The 16,131-nt window shown below is 34.6% G+C and overlaps 1 protein-coding gene across 1 annotated transcript; it reads right to left on the bottom strand.

Moving 5' to 3' along the window:
- Positions 1-3,111: 3,111 nt before the first annotated feature.
- On the bottom strand, positions 3,112-12,910 carry LOC130739164 (ABC transporter A family member 7-like). Its single transcript, XM_057591424.1, has 18 exons — positions 12,692-12,910; positions 12,111-12,495; positions 11,934-12,013; positions 10,577-10,724; positions 9,483-9,602; positions 9,277-9,401; positions 8,488-8,646; positions 8,082-8,244; positions 7,881-8,006; positions 7,700-7,783; positions 6,472-6,833; positions 5,908-6,108; positions 5,471-5,580; positions 5,290-5,374; positions 4,886-5,014; positions 4,684-4,789; positions 4,391-4,479; positions 3,112-3,708 (listed from the first exon to the last, which is right to left on the bottom strand). The coding sequence occupies exons 1-18, from the start codon at positions 12,776-12,778 to the stop codon at positions 3,409-3,411; spliced, it is 2,859 nt and encodes a 952-aa protein (XP_057447407.1). The 5' UTR covers positions 12,779-12,910; the 3' UTR covers positions 3,112-3,408.
- Between the last annotated feature and the right edge of the window lie 3,221 nt (positions 12,911-16,131).

The raw sequence follows: 16,131 nt of genomic DNA, 5'->3' as shown, positions 1-16,131 counted from the left end.
TTGTTGTGAAACTTCAAAGAGTGGGTATCTTTAGATTTTTTTTTTATAATATTTAAAATTTCACCCTACTTTTTTTTGGTACAATAATCAAAATAAGACAAAAAAAATGTACGGTGTAGGGACTGTCGTGGCGAAAGAATCGGCTGTCATAAATGAAGAGAGTCCATCTGGCGGAACGTCCCAAACCATCCAAGAAAATGAAGACAAGCATCTTAGGCAAAAAACCGGTCGTTGCATTGCATTCATGAAGCAAGTGGTGGCAAAAGACAACTCAATCATGTCGAAGAAATTTTTTTATCCTACTGATAGTTGAAGCGTAGTGATGGAAAGAAGAATGCCACCAAGGAAAAGTCTCAAAACAAGCTTAGAAGCAGGAAACGATTCAATATGTCTGAAACCATGTTGCCAACAAACCTACCTCCAAACTGTGAATTTCACCCTACTTTAATTCACGTTAATGTATTTTTTACGGGTAAATCACGTTAATGTAAATTTATCTTGGAAGAAACTATTGAATTTTGTTGATTATGTTGTTCTTGGAGCAACATCAAAAATTGGCGCGATGCTTCTAAGTTATCCATTTCAGGTTATACAGTCTCGATTGGACGGTGATGATGGTGTTCCAATATATATTGATAGTTGGCATGTTGTGAAAGAAATTGCACGATTTGAAGTTGTCCAAGGTTTTTACAAGGGAATTACCCCGAACCTTTTTAAAAAAGAGTAAAATACACTCACCCCCCTCAAGATTTGCAAGAATGACACTCCACCCCATTCTTTTTAAAAATCTACACTCCACCCCATTTTTTATAAAGGCAAAATTTAGTGACGAAAACAAATTCGTCACTACTAAAAACTAATTACTAATTAGTAAAAATTTAAATAAATTTAATGCATATACACTATCATACATTAATTTATGAAAATAATTTTACTGAATTAAATTTAAAAAAACCATCCACTCTGTCTGTTAAGTCCACGTCCCATCTATCTCCAAATCATATTTCTCACCACAAACGGCCACCACCAAGCCTTTACTCCCTTTAACACGGCTCCACTGTCCCACAATGTGAAACCCCATGGCACCACCATGCCTCAAAGTTTTGTTGCGACCTGAACCCCAGAACGTGAATCGCACATCCCTAAAGTCACTTGTTCAACTACTTCTTGTGAATTTCACCCCTTTAAGTTGTGAGCGAACGCTCTGTTGGTCTAAGATATTGTTGGATTTTGTTAAAAACGATGCTCCACCGCCTCGTTGGGCTCTAATAACCTCAGATCCACTTCATATTTTCATAATTTTGTTTCTCTATTTTCTTCACCCATATGTGTTGTTTTTTTGGCCTACAACCCAATTTTGAAAATTGGAGGTATAAAGAGATTATTTTGATTAAAATTGAATTATTACCAAATATGAAAACACAAGCATGTTTCACTATGTTCGAGATATGGTTTGTAAATCGGGCAGGTGTGCTATTGCATAATTTACATTGTGAATTTACGGAGGAAAAACGCGATTGAGAGAATGAGGAGTATTGTGATGTTTTCATTTTTTAATTTATTGGATTATATTGAATTTTTTTTTTGAAATTATTGATTAACAATTTAAATAATAACTAATTATTAATGAAGAATATTTTTCGTCACTAAATTTGCCTCTATATAAAATGGGGTGGGATGTAGATTTTAGATAAGAATGTGGTGGAGTGTAATTCTAACAAACCTTAAGGGGGGTGAGTGTACTTTACTCTTTAAAAAATGCTCTTGTTTCTTCAATAACATTTTTGTTTATGAGAATGTTCTAGAGTTAGCTAGAAAGGAATGACCAATTATTTTTCTATTACTTAATGATTCTATTTTTTCCTTTCTATCTCATTTTTGGTAATTACTCTCTCATTTGATATTTGTTGTTCTGGAAACTTCCTCATTTTTCCTATCCAAAAAAAATTATCTTGGGTAGCAATTGTTTCAAAGGATCTTAAAACATTTATAGGAAAGTGACGGGTGAGGTCGGAATACATGCTTCATACAAGCTTTAGAAAATTTATTCCTGATTACGGGTGGAAATAGGGTGGATTAAACTAGAACTTTGCTTAAATAGACTTGACCTTAATAAAAAGATATTTATAAAATGTTGTCAGTAATTTGTTTTCTAGGTTAACATGTACTTGGTCAATAGATTTTTTTTCTGATAGAAAACTACAATGAGACTTCAGATTCTAAACAAGCTTCAGAACTTAAACAGCTTTAGTATCAACAAGTAGAGGACTTCAGAACATGAGGTGTGCTTCAACAAGTGCTCAACCTCTTCAGTAGTTCTGATTCTTTACGTATTTAGCATGATTCTTCATAAGGTTGACTAATACTTCATAATATGACATAATATTTTAATTCAACACTTTCCTACAAAAACTTCAAAGTGTAATGCTACAAAAACTCAACAATTTATGATGACAACCCTCTTCGAAAACACCAGTTTTTGTTTGTAGCAACTCAAGCACAATGTTAGTAACTTCATAATGAATGTAATTAGGATATGTTAAAGCATAATCAGAGAGCATAAGGAAAAGTTAATCAGAATTAGAGCCAGAACACCATATGATTCAGTTTAAGAATATTTATCAGATTATCGGAGAAAAAGCATCAGAGCAAATCATAAGAAATCAATCAACAACTCTTCTGAATTTCTGTTGCTTCCCCTTGTCAGAATATTTATGGAAGAGGTAGGGCGCAAAATTGCAGTGGGTTTAGGAGAGATTACCATAGATTCTGGTTGAAGGTTCTGCCAAGAATCCTTGCCATCCTCTTAGCAATCCTCGTTTCATATTCTAACCAGCACAGCACACCTTCAGAAATTCTGCCCTTGGCTCACCTTCATATCCTTTCATACTCTCTTCTTCTCTTTGCTTCCCTTACTTCTTCAATTCTTTGAGAATTTGTTCCAAGGTATTAGACCTTAGAAACTTTTTTGAAGGGAGCTTCAAGAGGGGTTTCAGAACTTCTAGTTGAAATTGGATAAGAAATGATGTATACATATAACAGAAAAAATATAAAATGAAATAAAGAATGTGTTATCAGACTGAATTTTATTTGGCTAGGCCTAAAAAGAAGTGTTTGAAAAAGTTTTACACTGACTTCAAATCAATATTCACTATTTTTCTACATCATCCATAAATTAAAATAAGAAACTCCCAAAAATGAAACATGGAAAAATATTATGGATGTAAACTAAACTCTAGAAAGAATATTACAAAGGAAACCATGAAAATTCCTAGAGCTGTACACGCTCGTGATATTCTACAAGTAATAAAGTTTTCAGTAATGATACTCGACATACAAATATTGCAGACACTCAATAGAGACCCTCACCAATATAGACATTAGACTAGCAGTACAATGTGAATAGAATTATGACAAGATGTCAAATGCCTTAGCCCCACGTGCAACCTTAATGAAGACATCTTCCAGTGTGGTGTCAGCTAAACCCCATGCAGAAACTGTGAAGTTTCTCTTTGCAGTTTCAACAGCTTGGAATACACTCCCTATTCTAACATCGTCTTTTGGCAACTCAAACTTCTGAGTACCAGAGATATGATAAATCTTGTTAGCATTTGGGGAAAGCTTCTGCACCAAGTTCTCAACATCCTTTTCATGATTCACAGATGTTGTCATCGTGAACACATAAGTTCCTCCATACCTGCCTTTCAGCTATCATAAACAAAATACACACAAACAAACAAAATTCACTTGGCAGTAAATGATTGAACATTCAAAGTGCATACTGAATAACCAGTAAAGATTTTTTCATTCTATTAATTTATGAACCACGTATAAGGAGGAATGAGAGTAGAAGCCTAAAGTTGCGCTAGGGGAAACAACTTAATTAGGCGAAACACTTATAACATTAGCGCAAGTTATAAGCTTCTTTGATAAGCTTATTAGAATAAACTCAAAATAGCTTATAAGTAGGTATAAACACATATTCATAAGTTCAAAAAGGCTTATCGGGATGCCATAAGTTTAATGAAACACTTGCATAAGTGTTTATACTGTAAGATAAGATCAAATAACCTCTTCCAAATGCACCTAAATGGTTTTATGCAATCTATGGGCTTCCCATTAGTTGCATGACCTAACTTATAGGCTGGGCACAGTAAGCCATAAGCTACCCAAACCCGTGAAATGCTATATTATGTGGTTAAGACTTCTCGAGAATGGTTGACAGCATAAATTTCTCTAAAGTGAACTTGTCTTTTAACTTAGCAAGATTATATACACCCTTATTTTCTCACTTTACAAACAAGTTCATTCTAGAGGAGTTTTTTCCTTATTTTTTTAATACTTTTGATTGATAATTATTTCATTTAAGCAATGTAATGTTACCACTTACCTCCTTTGGATTTCCTATGCACTGCAAGCTACCATCTACAAATATTCCCAACCGATCACATAGGACTTCTGCCTCTTCCATGGAATGTGCTGAAAAGTGTAATCAAACAAGATTTATCAATCTATTTGTTGACATATTGAGTATACACGTCAATACTGTTATGAAACCAAATAAGCAAACAAGTTCTTATTCAAAATCATATACAGGAAGCAGATAATGGATCTAAGAATCTAATGCAGCCACTTGGATCTGTGCTTCAAAAACCATTAGAGAGTAAGAGATTAGGAGAGTACTTGTGAGAATGATTGCGCGATTTTGTTTAGCACGCTTAACAACATTCCATAAGCTGTTTCTTGATGCTGGGTCTAATCCAGTACTGGGCTCATCCATATAAACAACCTTGAAAAAATTAAACATTTGCAAAATGAGAAAAAGTAACAAATTACTCTAAAATAAGTAGCTAAGTAAAAAATATTGAATTGAAAGAAAACACACTCTAGGATCTCCGATTAATGAAATTGCTACACTAAGCCTCCTCTTCATTCCGCCGCTGTATTTTCCAGCTTGTTTATCAGCAACTCCTCCGTGAAAAAGATTTACACTTTTCAAAGATTCTTCCACTGCCTGCAGCATTATACTGGTTGTCAAATTTTCTTATGTCTTGTCTTGTTTTCTAAATAAATGCTATCGAAACAGTTGATCAATTTGTATCTATACTACAGTCTTGCTATATAGAGATCCATACCCTCTACCATGCCATAAATAATTAAGTAGGGAAGAAGCAAAAACTAATATCTTACATGGACAGCCACTAATATAATTTTCTTATTCTTCCCACTAAAAAGTAAGATTTTCCATGTCAAAACCTTCACTCCAGTTATAATACCAACTGAACTTACTTGTGTTAAGGCTGAACCTTTAAGATTTTTAAGTCTGCCATAAAAGAGCAGGTGCTCTCTTCCAGTCAAAACATCCCACAGCAAGCTAAAACAACAAAAGAATATGCATAATTTCTAAGTTGTAATAAATTTAAAATTGGATAGAAAAAACATAAATATAGTTGGAGAAATTTCAGCTTACTCATGTTGTGGGCATACACCCATACTAGTATATATCCCACCCATATCAGTTCTTATGTCAAGACCTTGAACAAGTGCTGTACCAGAGGATGGCTTCGTGAGACCAATCATCTGTAAGCATATATAAGTTGGGTCAATATATGAATTTAGGAGAAAATCAGTCAAAGAAAACACAAGATTCATGGAATTCTAAGAGAATTTCAAAACTTAAAGATTCATACTTCTTTATGTAAAGTCGTACATCTCTAAGATTAACAAATTGGCCAATTTCAATAATAAAGAAAAGATAATCTGTCTAAGATATTTTAAAAATTATCATTTCGTCTTATGAGATAAAGTCTGAACGGATCCTTCATATCCTACTCATACTTTTGTTAGGGGTAGGGGGCTTGCAATGAATTTTCCTAAAATTTATATTGTTAAGAAAAATCAACTGACCATGTTGATAAAAGAAGTCTTCCCAGCACCATTGGGACCAAGCATACCAAAGCATTCCCCTTGAGGTAGAGCAAGGGACAATCCTCTCACTGCGAATTTCGCTGGGTTACCATCCCTCGCCGGATAGACCTTTCTCAGGTTGTCACATACAATTCCATGATTACAAGTTGGTTCAAGTATTAGCTGCTCCACCTTCTCCCTCTAAAGAGAAAAAAAAGAAAAAGTAACACATCATACATGAAAGTAGAAACTATGACTCACAATACTAAGTCCAAAAGATTTGCAAAAAATACTTGCAATAAAGCCTTCTTCAAGTGCAAAATATAATGTTTAGATTCATGCTTCAGGTATGAATGAAGTCTAACTCTTAGTTTACCTTCATCGTACATTTTTCCTCTATAAACAAAAGATTGGGACAAAAATAAGTCATTTATTTCTCTAATGGAGTGCACACCTAATTAAAAGTTCACCTAGCTGTTCCAAGTTATTCAATTATATATAACACTACCACTCCTCATTGGGCAGCATCATTACATCAAGGTACTTAATGTAAGCAAAATTTACCTCTTGATTAACATCAGGTTTCTCCATATCAACAAAAACTTTAGACTCCTGCCTTTGGAGACTAAGCTTCCGAAAAGATGAGCTACGATTTTTCTGAAATCCTTTCAAGAAAAAAAGAGGGCTTTTTCCACTTCCTGATGTCAAAACTTGATCCATGTAATAAGCGAAAATAAGAGCCAAAAGCCACTCCACGAATATGATAATAAAGACCTCTTTCATGCCATTTGTACTATCACTCAAATCTCCCCACCGCATACCATGAGTCCCCAAAGCATCCCCAGTGAAGGAAGATTGTGAAAATTCATATAACCCACGAAATAAGGAAAACCCTGGATATAACTCCATAACAATGATCCACCCTCCTGAAGAAATTGAACACAACTAACGCACCATAAGAAAGGTAAAAAGTGTCAAACATATTGACAGCACATTACGCAAATAAAAATGAATGAGATGAAATCTCAATAGATATATATTTTCAACATAATCGCAATATTTAGTGATGAATGAAATAATTTCTGAATTTGATAGTTATCCATGAAATATCCCTTCAACTATTGATGCAACCTTAAATGTAAACTGATATCATTCATCCGTATGAATCAAACCAGAGAAACAACACATTGCTGAAGTAACATCATGACTCTACTCATCATGTACAAAAAAAACCTATTACTCCTAGTCCTATTTCTTCTGTTGCTGTTATTATTGTTACTGGTATGAATGACTGGAGGTCAACGAATGCCAAGTAAATTCACAAAGAACTTCACTTGTTGGTGGAAAGGGCAGCAAAGAAGCTGTCTTTTATTTGTATGGATAAATTGATGATTTAAATGTCACAGAAGTGGATGTATATAGGGGAAGTATCTTATGAGAAACATATTTTAGTATGTCAAGATCTAATCATGAATAGTCAGGATTAAAACATGAAGTGATGTGAACTGAAGCAAGTATTTTAGCCACTTCAACTCTTGAACCACTATGCTATGGCTTATCATGATTAGGGGTTGGGAAATAGGGAGGACACCAGGTGACAGTTTCTGTCGTATTGCATACAACAATTAGTTTCTTTTTCTTTTTCTCTTTCTTAAAGAGATTAATAAATACACAAGAAACTTTTAGTGAAAATAATTCCAGTTTATGTAAAAATACAATTAAGGACTTAAACTATAAACAATGATTTATGAATGATCCAGGATGAGTATCAAATTTCAATCATTTGACTTACTTGGAAACGATTCCTCTTGAATCAAAAATTGGAAAAGAAAGCCACCTAATAACCCAGTTCCAAACACACCCATATAGGCAATTACTGCAGTTACCAGAAAAAAAAGTCAGTAATCAAATCTAATAAAACAAAATATTATTTTTCCCATTATTATGAAAAGATAGTGTAGCTATCATCAAACCTGTAGCTGTCTTAATATTTGAGAACAGAGACGCCAATAGAAATGCCAGTGAAATTTGTAAATTTATATAGAGGAAATAAAACACGAATTGGATACTGTAGTCATTCTTTGTGAAGAATTTCAACCCTGAAAAAAAACAGCTGCATTAATGAGAGATGAACTGTTAAAAAAGAGAAAGCAGTTCACTGGTTGGATTCTTACCTATGACTGAGCCAAATATCACGAAACACAAGATGTAGATAACAGATATGGCAAGAAAATAACCATATGAAATCATCCAATATGGCCCATCACCCAGACCATGCATTTTCATCATGATCCTTAATTTTTGTTGTTTCTCATAAACTAGCGATGTCAGGACAACCTATGTCAATAAATATAAACATGTTAAAAAGGATTAGAAAACATAGTCTAGTATGTCAAGATAATAAATAGTGTCAGATAAAATTGTTGAGCTTGACTATGAATCATGTATAGTCCTGTGCAAGAAACCTTATCCAGAGAGAGGGTTTACATGATGTCACACAAATAAAGATGGCAATGGGAGAACTAAGAAAGTGAGGCCTAAACAACTAATCATTGCAATTATACATATTTGCATACTTACGGGGAAAAGTTGCAGGATAATCCATGTATAGAAGAGAGCACCCAAAAGAGAAGACAAATCAAACTTATTTTGAGTCTCAGGTTTAGGCATTTCCTTCACAAACTCAAAGAACATTTTGGTACCAGACCCCAGCAGAAATTGAAGGTAGGCATTTGATACCTGAAGTATATGAATACTAGATGTCAGTCCCCATCATAATCTATCAGGTGCACAAAGAAGGAAACCCAAATTTTATCAAAATCAAAAGTGGAAAAATGGATCTAAAGAGTCATTGCAAATACTTATTAGCTTAGTAACAGAGATCAAGTTCACTGAAAGAGTAACAGTACTAGTTTTTGAAATATAAAGTATATAAATTGAATGTTAAATGGGTATTATGATATTGATTATATTTCTACTTACTTCTTCCATTCAACTTATGCATGTGAAAAATAGTAATGATTAAAGCAATTTCTTCACAGAAATTATACACTTCAAAAATACCCATCACTGTTCACTAATGACTAACGGTTTTGACTTCAAACTGAATAAAGTTTCTGATAGTTCACAACACTGGATTGCAAGTAGCATGTTGTGATTTTATATACTGAGACTGATAGTATATCAATTATTAGAATAACAGCAAAGAAAATGCACATAGTTAAAAATATATTATAAGTAATTCATGTTTCATCACCCAACAGCTTAAACTTTGGGATAATAGGTTCATGACATGATATCAGAGAAGCTTAAGTTTTTGGGATAGTTGGTTCGAAACACACTTCAGAAAGAAAGTTTATAGACAAATACCAGATTTACAGAACGAGGAATACGCGCCAATGCAATGGCGTTAGAGCCAGTGTCATTTTTGTAGGTTGAGTTGTACCATATGGTGACATTAAATATATTCCCATTTGAATTTTGAAAATCATAACCTGTCAAAAGATGAAAAGGTTATGAAAAAACTATTTCCTTCCACACTTTATGTAAATTAAAAAATATAATGATACACCTACCTGCAGCTATCTCATTGATCTGTCTCTGTGTGTTACCTTTTCTATAACCTTTAAATAGCTCACTGTTCACCTCAGAAGAACTATTACGCCATAAACGTAAACCTTGAGCACATCTTACCTCTACATCCAATGGAAAGAAAAAAAACTTTGAATAAGTAACAGTACTCAAAACATCAGATACAAGCCTCCTGGACAATGATCAGCAAAGAGAGCAACATGACAGTATATAAAAAAGACCTGTACATTCCATGCAAACATGTTCAAAATAATTTGTGGGAGCACTTATTGACAGAAGGTTACTGCCATTGTGGAAGTGTCTCAAATTCCCCACAAAGGAGACAACTATATACCCTTTCGACAAAGTAAAAGCAAGAACCTCTTACACATTTTTCTGTTGTAAGCTCCCTCTTGGTAGTTCCAGTTTTGCAAATTGTTGATGAGACATATCAGTGAAGGAACAATATGGAAAAAAAATTATATGACATCCTATAGGTAAATTTCCTCACTAAAAAGGTATATCTTCTATGAGCAGTCAACCGGGCATCACCTTACCCCCCCCCCCCCCCAAATACAGACGCACAAACCAAAAGCAACTTAACCTTTGTGTTTGACTTCAAGCCTATTTGGATACACACCAAAGAGCTCTTATTGAAGCTTCTCTACTAGAAAAAGCACTAGATAAGCTTCAATAATTGCTTTCGTACGCACCCAAATGGCTTATAAGCGGATGTTTGGAAACGTACAACTGATTTGGAAACCAAAATCAATTCTGGAAAGAAGCTTCTATGAGTAGCTTCTGGTTCCATAATTGATTAAGTAAAAAAAGCTAATTCAAACTAATCTTAGAACCTATTTTGAGTAACTGCCTGTATTTCTTGTGGCTCTAATACTATTGTCATAAACATTTTGTTTCATTTACTTATTACACCCAAAAGGTAAGATAGAAGAAAAGAATCCAAAGCATGCAAGTTCTTTATCTGATTATTTTACTCATGCATTGTCTTCTTGATTAATAGCTAGAAATAGCAAAATGAATTGTCAAGTTTCATTAGAAAATATCAGTGTGCATGTAGCACAGCCACGCTATCAAATACCTTGCTGCCTGGTAGTTGTTGATATTTGGACAGGAATGGAGAATGTAGAGTTCTGCTGCGTGCACTGGCTTTGTAGATAATAAATGGGAAGATCTGAATAGAAAGCAGGTTCCAGAAAATTGGTGTTCTCTGTGTAGGATGCTGATCCCTACAACATGTTGAGGGTTACACCAACATAAGAGTTCACATAGAATAAATGGAGTAAGAGAAGACAACATTGTCACAACTCACAAAGTGATAATACTATGATAGACAAAATGAAATTGCTTAAAAATTATTTAAAATGAAAAGCTATATATTGGAGAGTTGGATTTTGGAGTAGAGGTAATGAAAGGAAAGAGAGGCTTATCACAGACTCTCAAAATTGTGTGTTTTGGGAAAAGGGAGAAAGATTTGGGAAAAATATGAAAATCCGTTATTTTGTTGAGTTCCCTGAAATTAATTGAGGCTTTTTTGTGAAATTTTGAACTCCAAACCAAAGGGGGAATGGTGTTTGGGGAATTTTTTTTACAATCTGGGATTTTAGTGGAATTTTGAGCTTCCAAACAATGGAAGGACTTACCCTCCATTCCTCTTCCCTATTAGAGGATTTGTGAGTTTTTAGGGGAGGAGAGGGGAAGAAGTGGGGAGGTCAAGACAGGTGAATGAGGACATTTTATTCTCTTGTTTGAGAGTTATAAACCCCCAAACAAGGGGAACTAAAAAATGTAACTAAGAGAGAGTTTTGTTTGTGTGTTTTAGAGATTTCAGAAATTGAGGGTTTTAGAGGTTTTAGAAATTCTCCAAACTCTTCCACAATTAAAAAAAAAAAACAAAAAAAAACTCTCAAACAGTCTCGCCTCCCTTTCCCTCCATGCAATTTCAGCCTCACAAAGAGACCCTAAAACAAAGCCTTTGGTGGGTTAAGAATAGTAAACTAATTATACAAATTTGTAAAAAGAATATAATTTAGTTTATATGCACTAACAATTTAAAAAAGTTAAAAAATATGTCACATTATTGTTTATATTTATAAAATATGTAAATTAAATCGAATAACATTTTTATCACCTTTCTCAAATATAATTAACTAATAGTATAAATTCTTTTACATTGTCGGTACATATACCTTATGCTAAAAAAAGTAACGTAATTTAATAAAAAGATTAGACGAATTTATTAATAAGTACTTATACTTATACATAAGCAATTTTAAATTTATTTAAATGAGTTCTTAAGCTTATAATTAAACATTTATTTTATTCACATAAGCATCTAATTAAACTATTTTCTCAAAATCACATTAGATAGAGAAAATGACAAAAGAAATAATACTTTTCAAAAAAAAAAAAGACAAAAGAAGTAATAATTAACTAACCATGACATTTGATGCCAAACTACCCACAGTATCAGAGTTATTCATGTTAAGGGTACTTGGGATCATATTCCCATACAAAACTGCAAAAGAAGAAACAATGTTAAGTAACAAATTAATTCAGTTCAGCATTTTTTTTGCCAAACAAGTCATCAAATCAATTAAGCAGCAAGTTCTCACTTTGTCCTAGTGACTGGTTATTGCCGGTGAAGAACATAGTAACCGGGCACGAGCCACCGGTTCTACAGGACGAATTTGGAAAATCAGAATTCGGAAGAAACTCCGTTCTCACAGCTCGGTATTTCGGAGCGGGAAATTGCATCAAAGGAGCCCATTCGGGAGGGGTCGGAACGGAACACGTGCTAACTTGATCCAAATCCGAATACTCAATCCCACACACTTCCTCTACACACTGACCCTCCCCTTGTGAATTTTCACACGTGCAGCCACACGTGTATTTAGCCTTGTCAAGTTGGTTATCAAGCAGCTTTTGAATGAGCACCAGCAACAGACACACCGCGAAAGGGAACAAGATTAGGCGAACCGTCGTCTTCACGTTTCGCTTCTGAAAAATGCATGTGAGGAGTTTATTTTGACCGCTACTAAACGTCTTTTTTTTTTGTTGTTGTTAAATGACTAATATCAAACTCGCTTATAAAATCAGGGACTAATTTGATAATTAACCCTTCAATTTTCGATCAAGATTTTGAGACAGTGTGAGTGAGTGAGTGATATCGAGGTGAAAGGAGATTGGATTTTACCTGGTAGGTTAAATTCTTCCTGAGAAGCGCGTTTGCTTGAGTCCAGAATCTCGCAGGTTCATTCTGTGTGTTTCCTCCATTTTCCATGCCTGGATACAGAGGCTAACGAATGAGCACGCTGCTGAGTGATGATACTCTGTTCTGTTCTGTTCTTGCGTCTTTTTTTCTCGCTCTGTAGTTCAGTTCAAACCGTTGAATTTGTCTTGTTTTCTTAACCGCGTGCTCTGTTTTATTATTATATATGAATGAATGATGAGAGAGCTTGCTTGCAATTGCTAGAGAGTTGCTATGACAAGAAGACTCTTGACTATTCTGATAATAATCTAAAAATGTCACTTTATTACACATTATTTTAATTTTTTGATTCAGAGATCTTATTTTCTGTGTGTATATGTAATGTGAGATCAAATCATCCCTTGACTGTAACTAAAAAATAATCATACCTTGACTTCTCTTTTATCTAAAATAATCACCACTTGATTTCTCTACTTTTTTATTTTCCTGGTATTTCACCGTCGGAATTTATGAGACTAATTCTATATATACAAAGATCAAACATTAAACTAAAATACTAAATGCTTGAAGTCCAACTATCTCTAAGTTGAGTTACACCAAATTGGTATCCCTTTGACTTCTCTGATTTTGATTCCAATGTGAGTATTCACACTCCACTTCATTTTCACTCGGGATCTATTTTTTTCTCCCGGTTATACCCTTTGTTAAATGACTAGGATGCTTATGCGCGTAACTTCCGTTCATTTTTTCCTGGCGGGAAGAAATCTACAGGATACGAGCACATGGAATACCGTGTTTGGCTGACTATTACTTTGCAATCGCAGATTCTGTATTAAATATCGTACAAGTTAACTAATAAAACATATAGATTTTAATTTTATAAATATTACATGCTGCATAATAAAGTTTATAAGGTCAATATTAGTTGTACATACACATTGTAGGCACATCTTAGCGACATATGGATTAGTAGCGGTTTTAACGCCCCCGCTGAAATTCGTACGTATATATATCTTCATCCCTTTTAGTTAATTGTTCTTTTGAATCGACTGATTTAATATTAAATTACATAGATTGAGAGATAAAATATAAGAAGAGAAATAAATGATAAGTATGATATATGATGTGATGTGAAAGAAATAGAAAGATAATGAAGAAAAAAAAAACGATGTTTGTAGGTATAGATATTGTTTTGCGGTCTACCGAAAAGAAAATCAAAAGACTTTTGAATTCAATCTAGGAAAAGTTTCATTCACATATCATTTCCACTTAGAGTTGTGAGAAATAGAAAGAGAAAAGAGAAAAACGATTACTAGTCTCGTACTAGGAATAGCTATGACTTAGTACCTGCTATAGGCGAAGATGGTTACTAGTCCCGTACTAGGAATATCTAGGACTTAGTGCGTTCTATAGGCGAAGAGGGTTACCAGTCTCGTACTAGGAAAAGCTAGGACTTAGTACCTGCTATAGGCGAAGAGGGTTGTTTGTTTCGTAGAAAGAATAGCTAGGACTTAGTACCCGCATTAGACAAAGAGGGTTACTAGTCTCGTACTAGGAATAGCTAGGACTTAGTACCTGCAATAGATGTAGAAGGCTACTCATCCCATACTAGGAATATCTTGGAATTAGTACCTGTAATAGAAAAAGAGGTTTACTAGTCTCATACTTGGAATAGCTAGGACGAGTAGAGGCTATAGGCGAGGTATCACCTGGATGGGGCTACTAGTCTATTCTAAAACAATTGTCCCTTAGCTTTGACATAGTCATGGCATAAGCTTGAATGGAAGTGAGTTGTCTTCACTTGAGGTTTATGGTTACTAGTCTCGTACTAGGAATAGCTAGGACTAGTAGCTGCTATAGGTGAGGTATCGCCTTGAAGGGATTACTAGTCCATTCCTAAAACAGTTGATCGGAGGATTGTTTTCCTTTCTCGGCGAGTACTTGGCATTTGAAGGATAATTTACTTTTCTCGACGAGTAACTTGGTACTCAGAGGACTATTTAGTTTTTCCTCAACAAGTACTTGATACTTGGAGGACTGCTCAGCTTTCTAAATGAGTAACTTGGTACTCGGAGATTTTCTCTTTGCTTGACAAGTACATGGTACTTGAAGGACCTTTTACTTTGTTCGACGAGTAACTTGGTACTCGGAGGACTATTACTTTTTCCTCGACGAGTACTTGATACTTGGAGGATTGCTTAGCTTGCTGGATGAGTAACTTGGCACTCGAAGAATTTCTCTATGCTCGACAAGTACATGGTACATACTTGGAGGACCATTTACTTTGCTCAACGAGTAACTTGGTACTTGGAGGATTGTTTACTTTTTCCTCGACGAGTAATTGATACTCGGAGGACTACTTAGCTTGCTGGAAGAGGAACTTGGAATTCGGAGGTTTAACCTTACTCGACGTGTAACTTGGTACTCAGAGGACTATTTATTTTTTCCTCAACAAGTATTTGATACCTGGGGGATTGTTACTCGACGAGTACTTGGTACTCGGAGTCGGAGGATTTTTTACCTTGCTCGATGAGTACTTAGTGCTCAGAGGAAGCTATCACAGACAAGGTACCATTTGACGGTGGTTACTAGTCCACCATTAGGACTGGCTAGACTAGTAACTATCATAGACGAGGTACTGTTCTTCTTCATCTTTAAACCTGTATTGTTCCTCCCTAGTTTTTTGGTCCTGAAAACTGCCTTGTTGATTTGTCGTGTCCTTTTTCGCTGTATATATTCGTCTGGTTACTTTTTCTTAATCTATGCTTAGTTTTATTTAATATGAAAAGAGGATTTGTATTTTTTCCTAATTTTAAGGGAAAATCAAACTGGTTCTACGTGTGGTATAAAAAGAACCCAAATGAACCTGATTAATTCTGAAATCTTTTCTCTCTCTCAGTCAGTTCCACAGACAGCATATACATGCTATATAGATGACCCATGTGCGCTTATTAGTTTGTAGTTTTAAGCTTTCAGTTTCATGAGAAAAAATAGCCACATTTCAAGTCATTTTTCAAATCCATTCGTACAGCATATAGGTCAGAGCACACACGCATAATCAGTCTTGCCATGTACAACTTCTAGTGCAAGTTCATGACCAAAAATGCATCCATATCAAACCAGAATATGGAGGGTTTTAGAGACATTCCAATCACTTGAATGAGCTCATTTGTAAGTGTTAAAAGTAGCAGCATGCTGCTGCTATCATATTGAATAATATCCTTTCAAACTTAAGGTATAGCACTCATAAACTTATTTTGTTTTGGCACCCTTGAACTGTGATTTTCTAGCAGGAAGATCATTTTATAGGCTCCAGTTATCTACACATTCAAGCCTTTTAAACAATTTTATAAGCCCCCGAAACTGATAACTCAACTGATGCAAAAATAGAACAATAAAAGCTAAGTGACCATGTTATGCATAAC

The sequence above is a fragment of the Lotus japonicus genome, chromosome 1, assembly GCF_012489685.1.
Source record: "Lotus japonicus ecotype B-129 chromosome 1, LjGifu_v1.2".
NCBI lineage: Eukaryota > Viridiplantae > Streptophyta > Magnoliopsida > Fabales > Fabaceae > Lotus > Lotus japonicus.
This window is presented reverse-complemented; position numbering and strand designations above follow the sequence as displayed.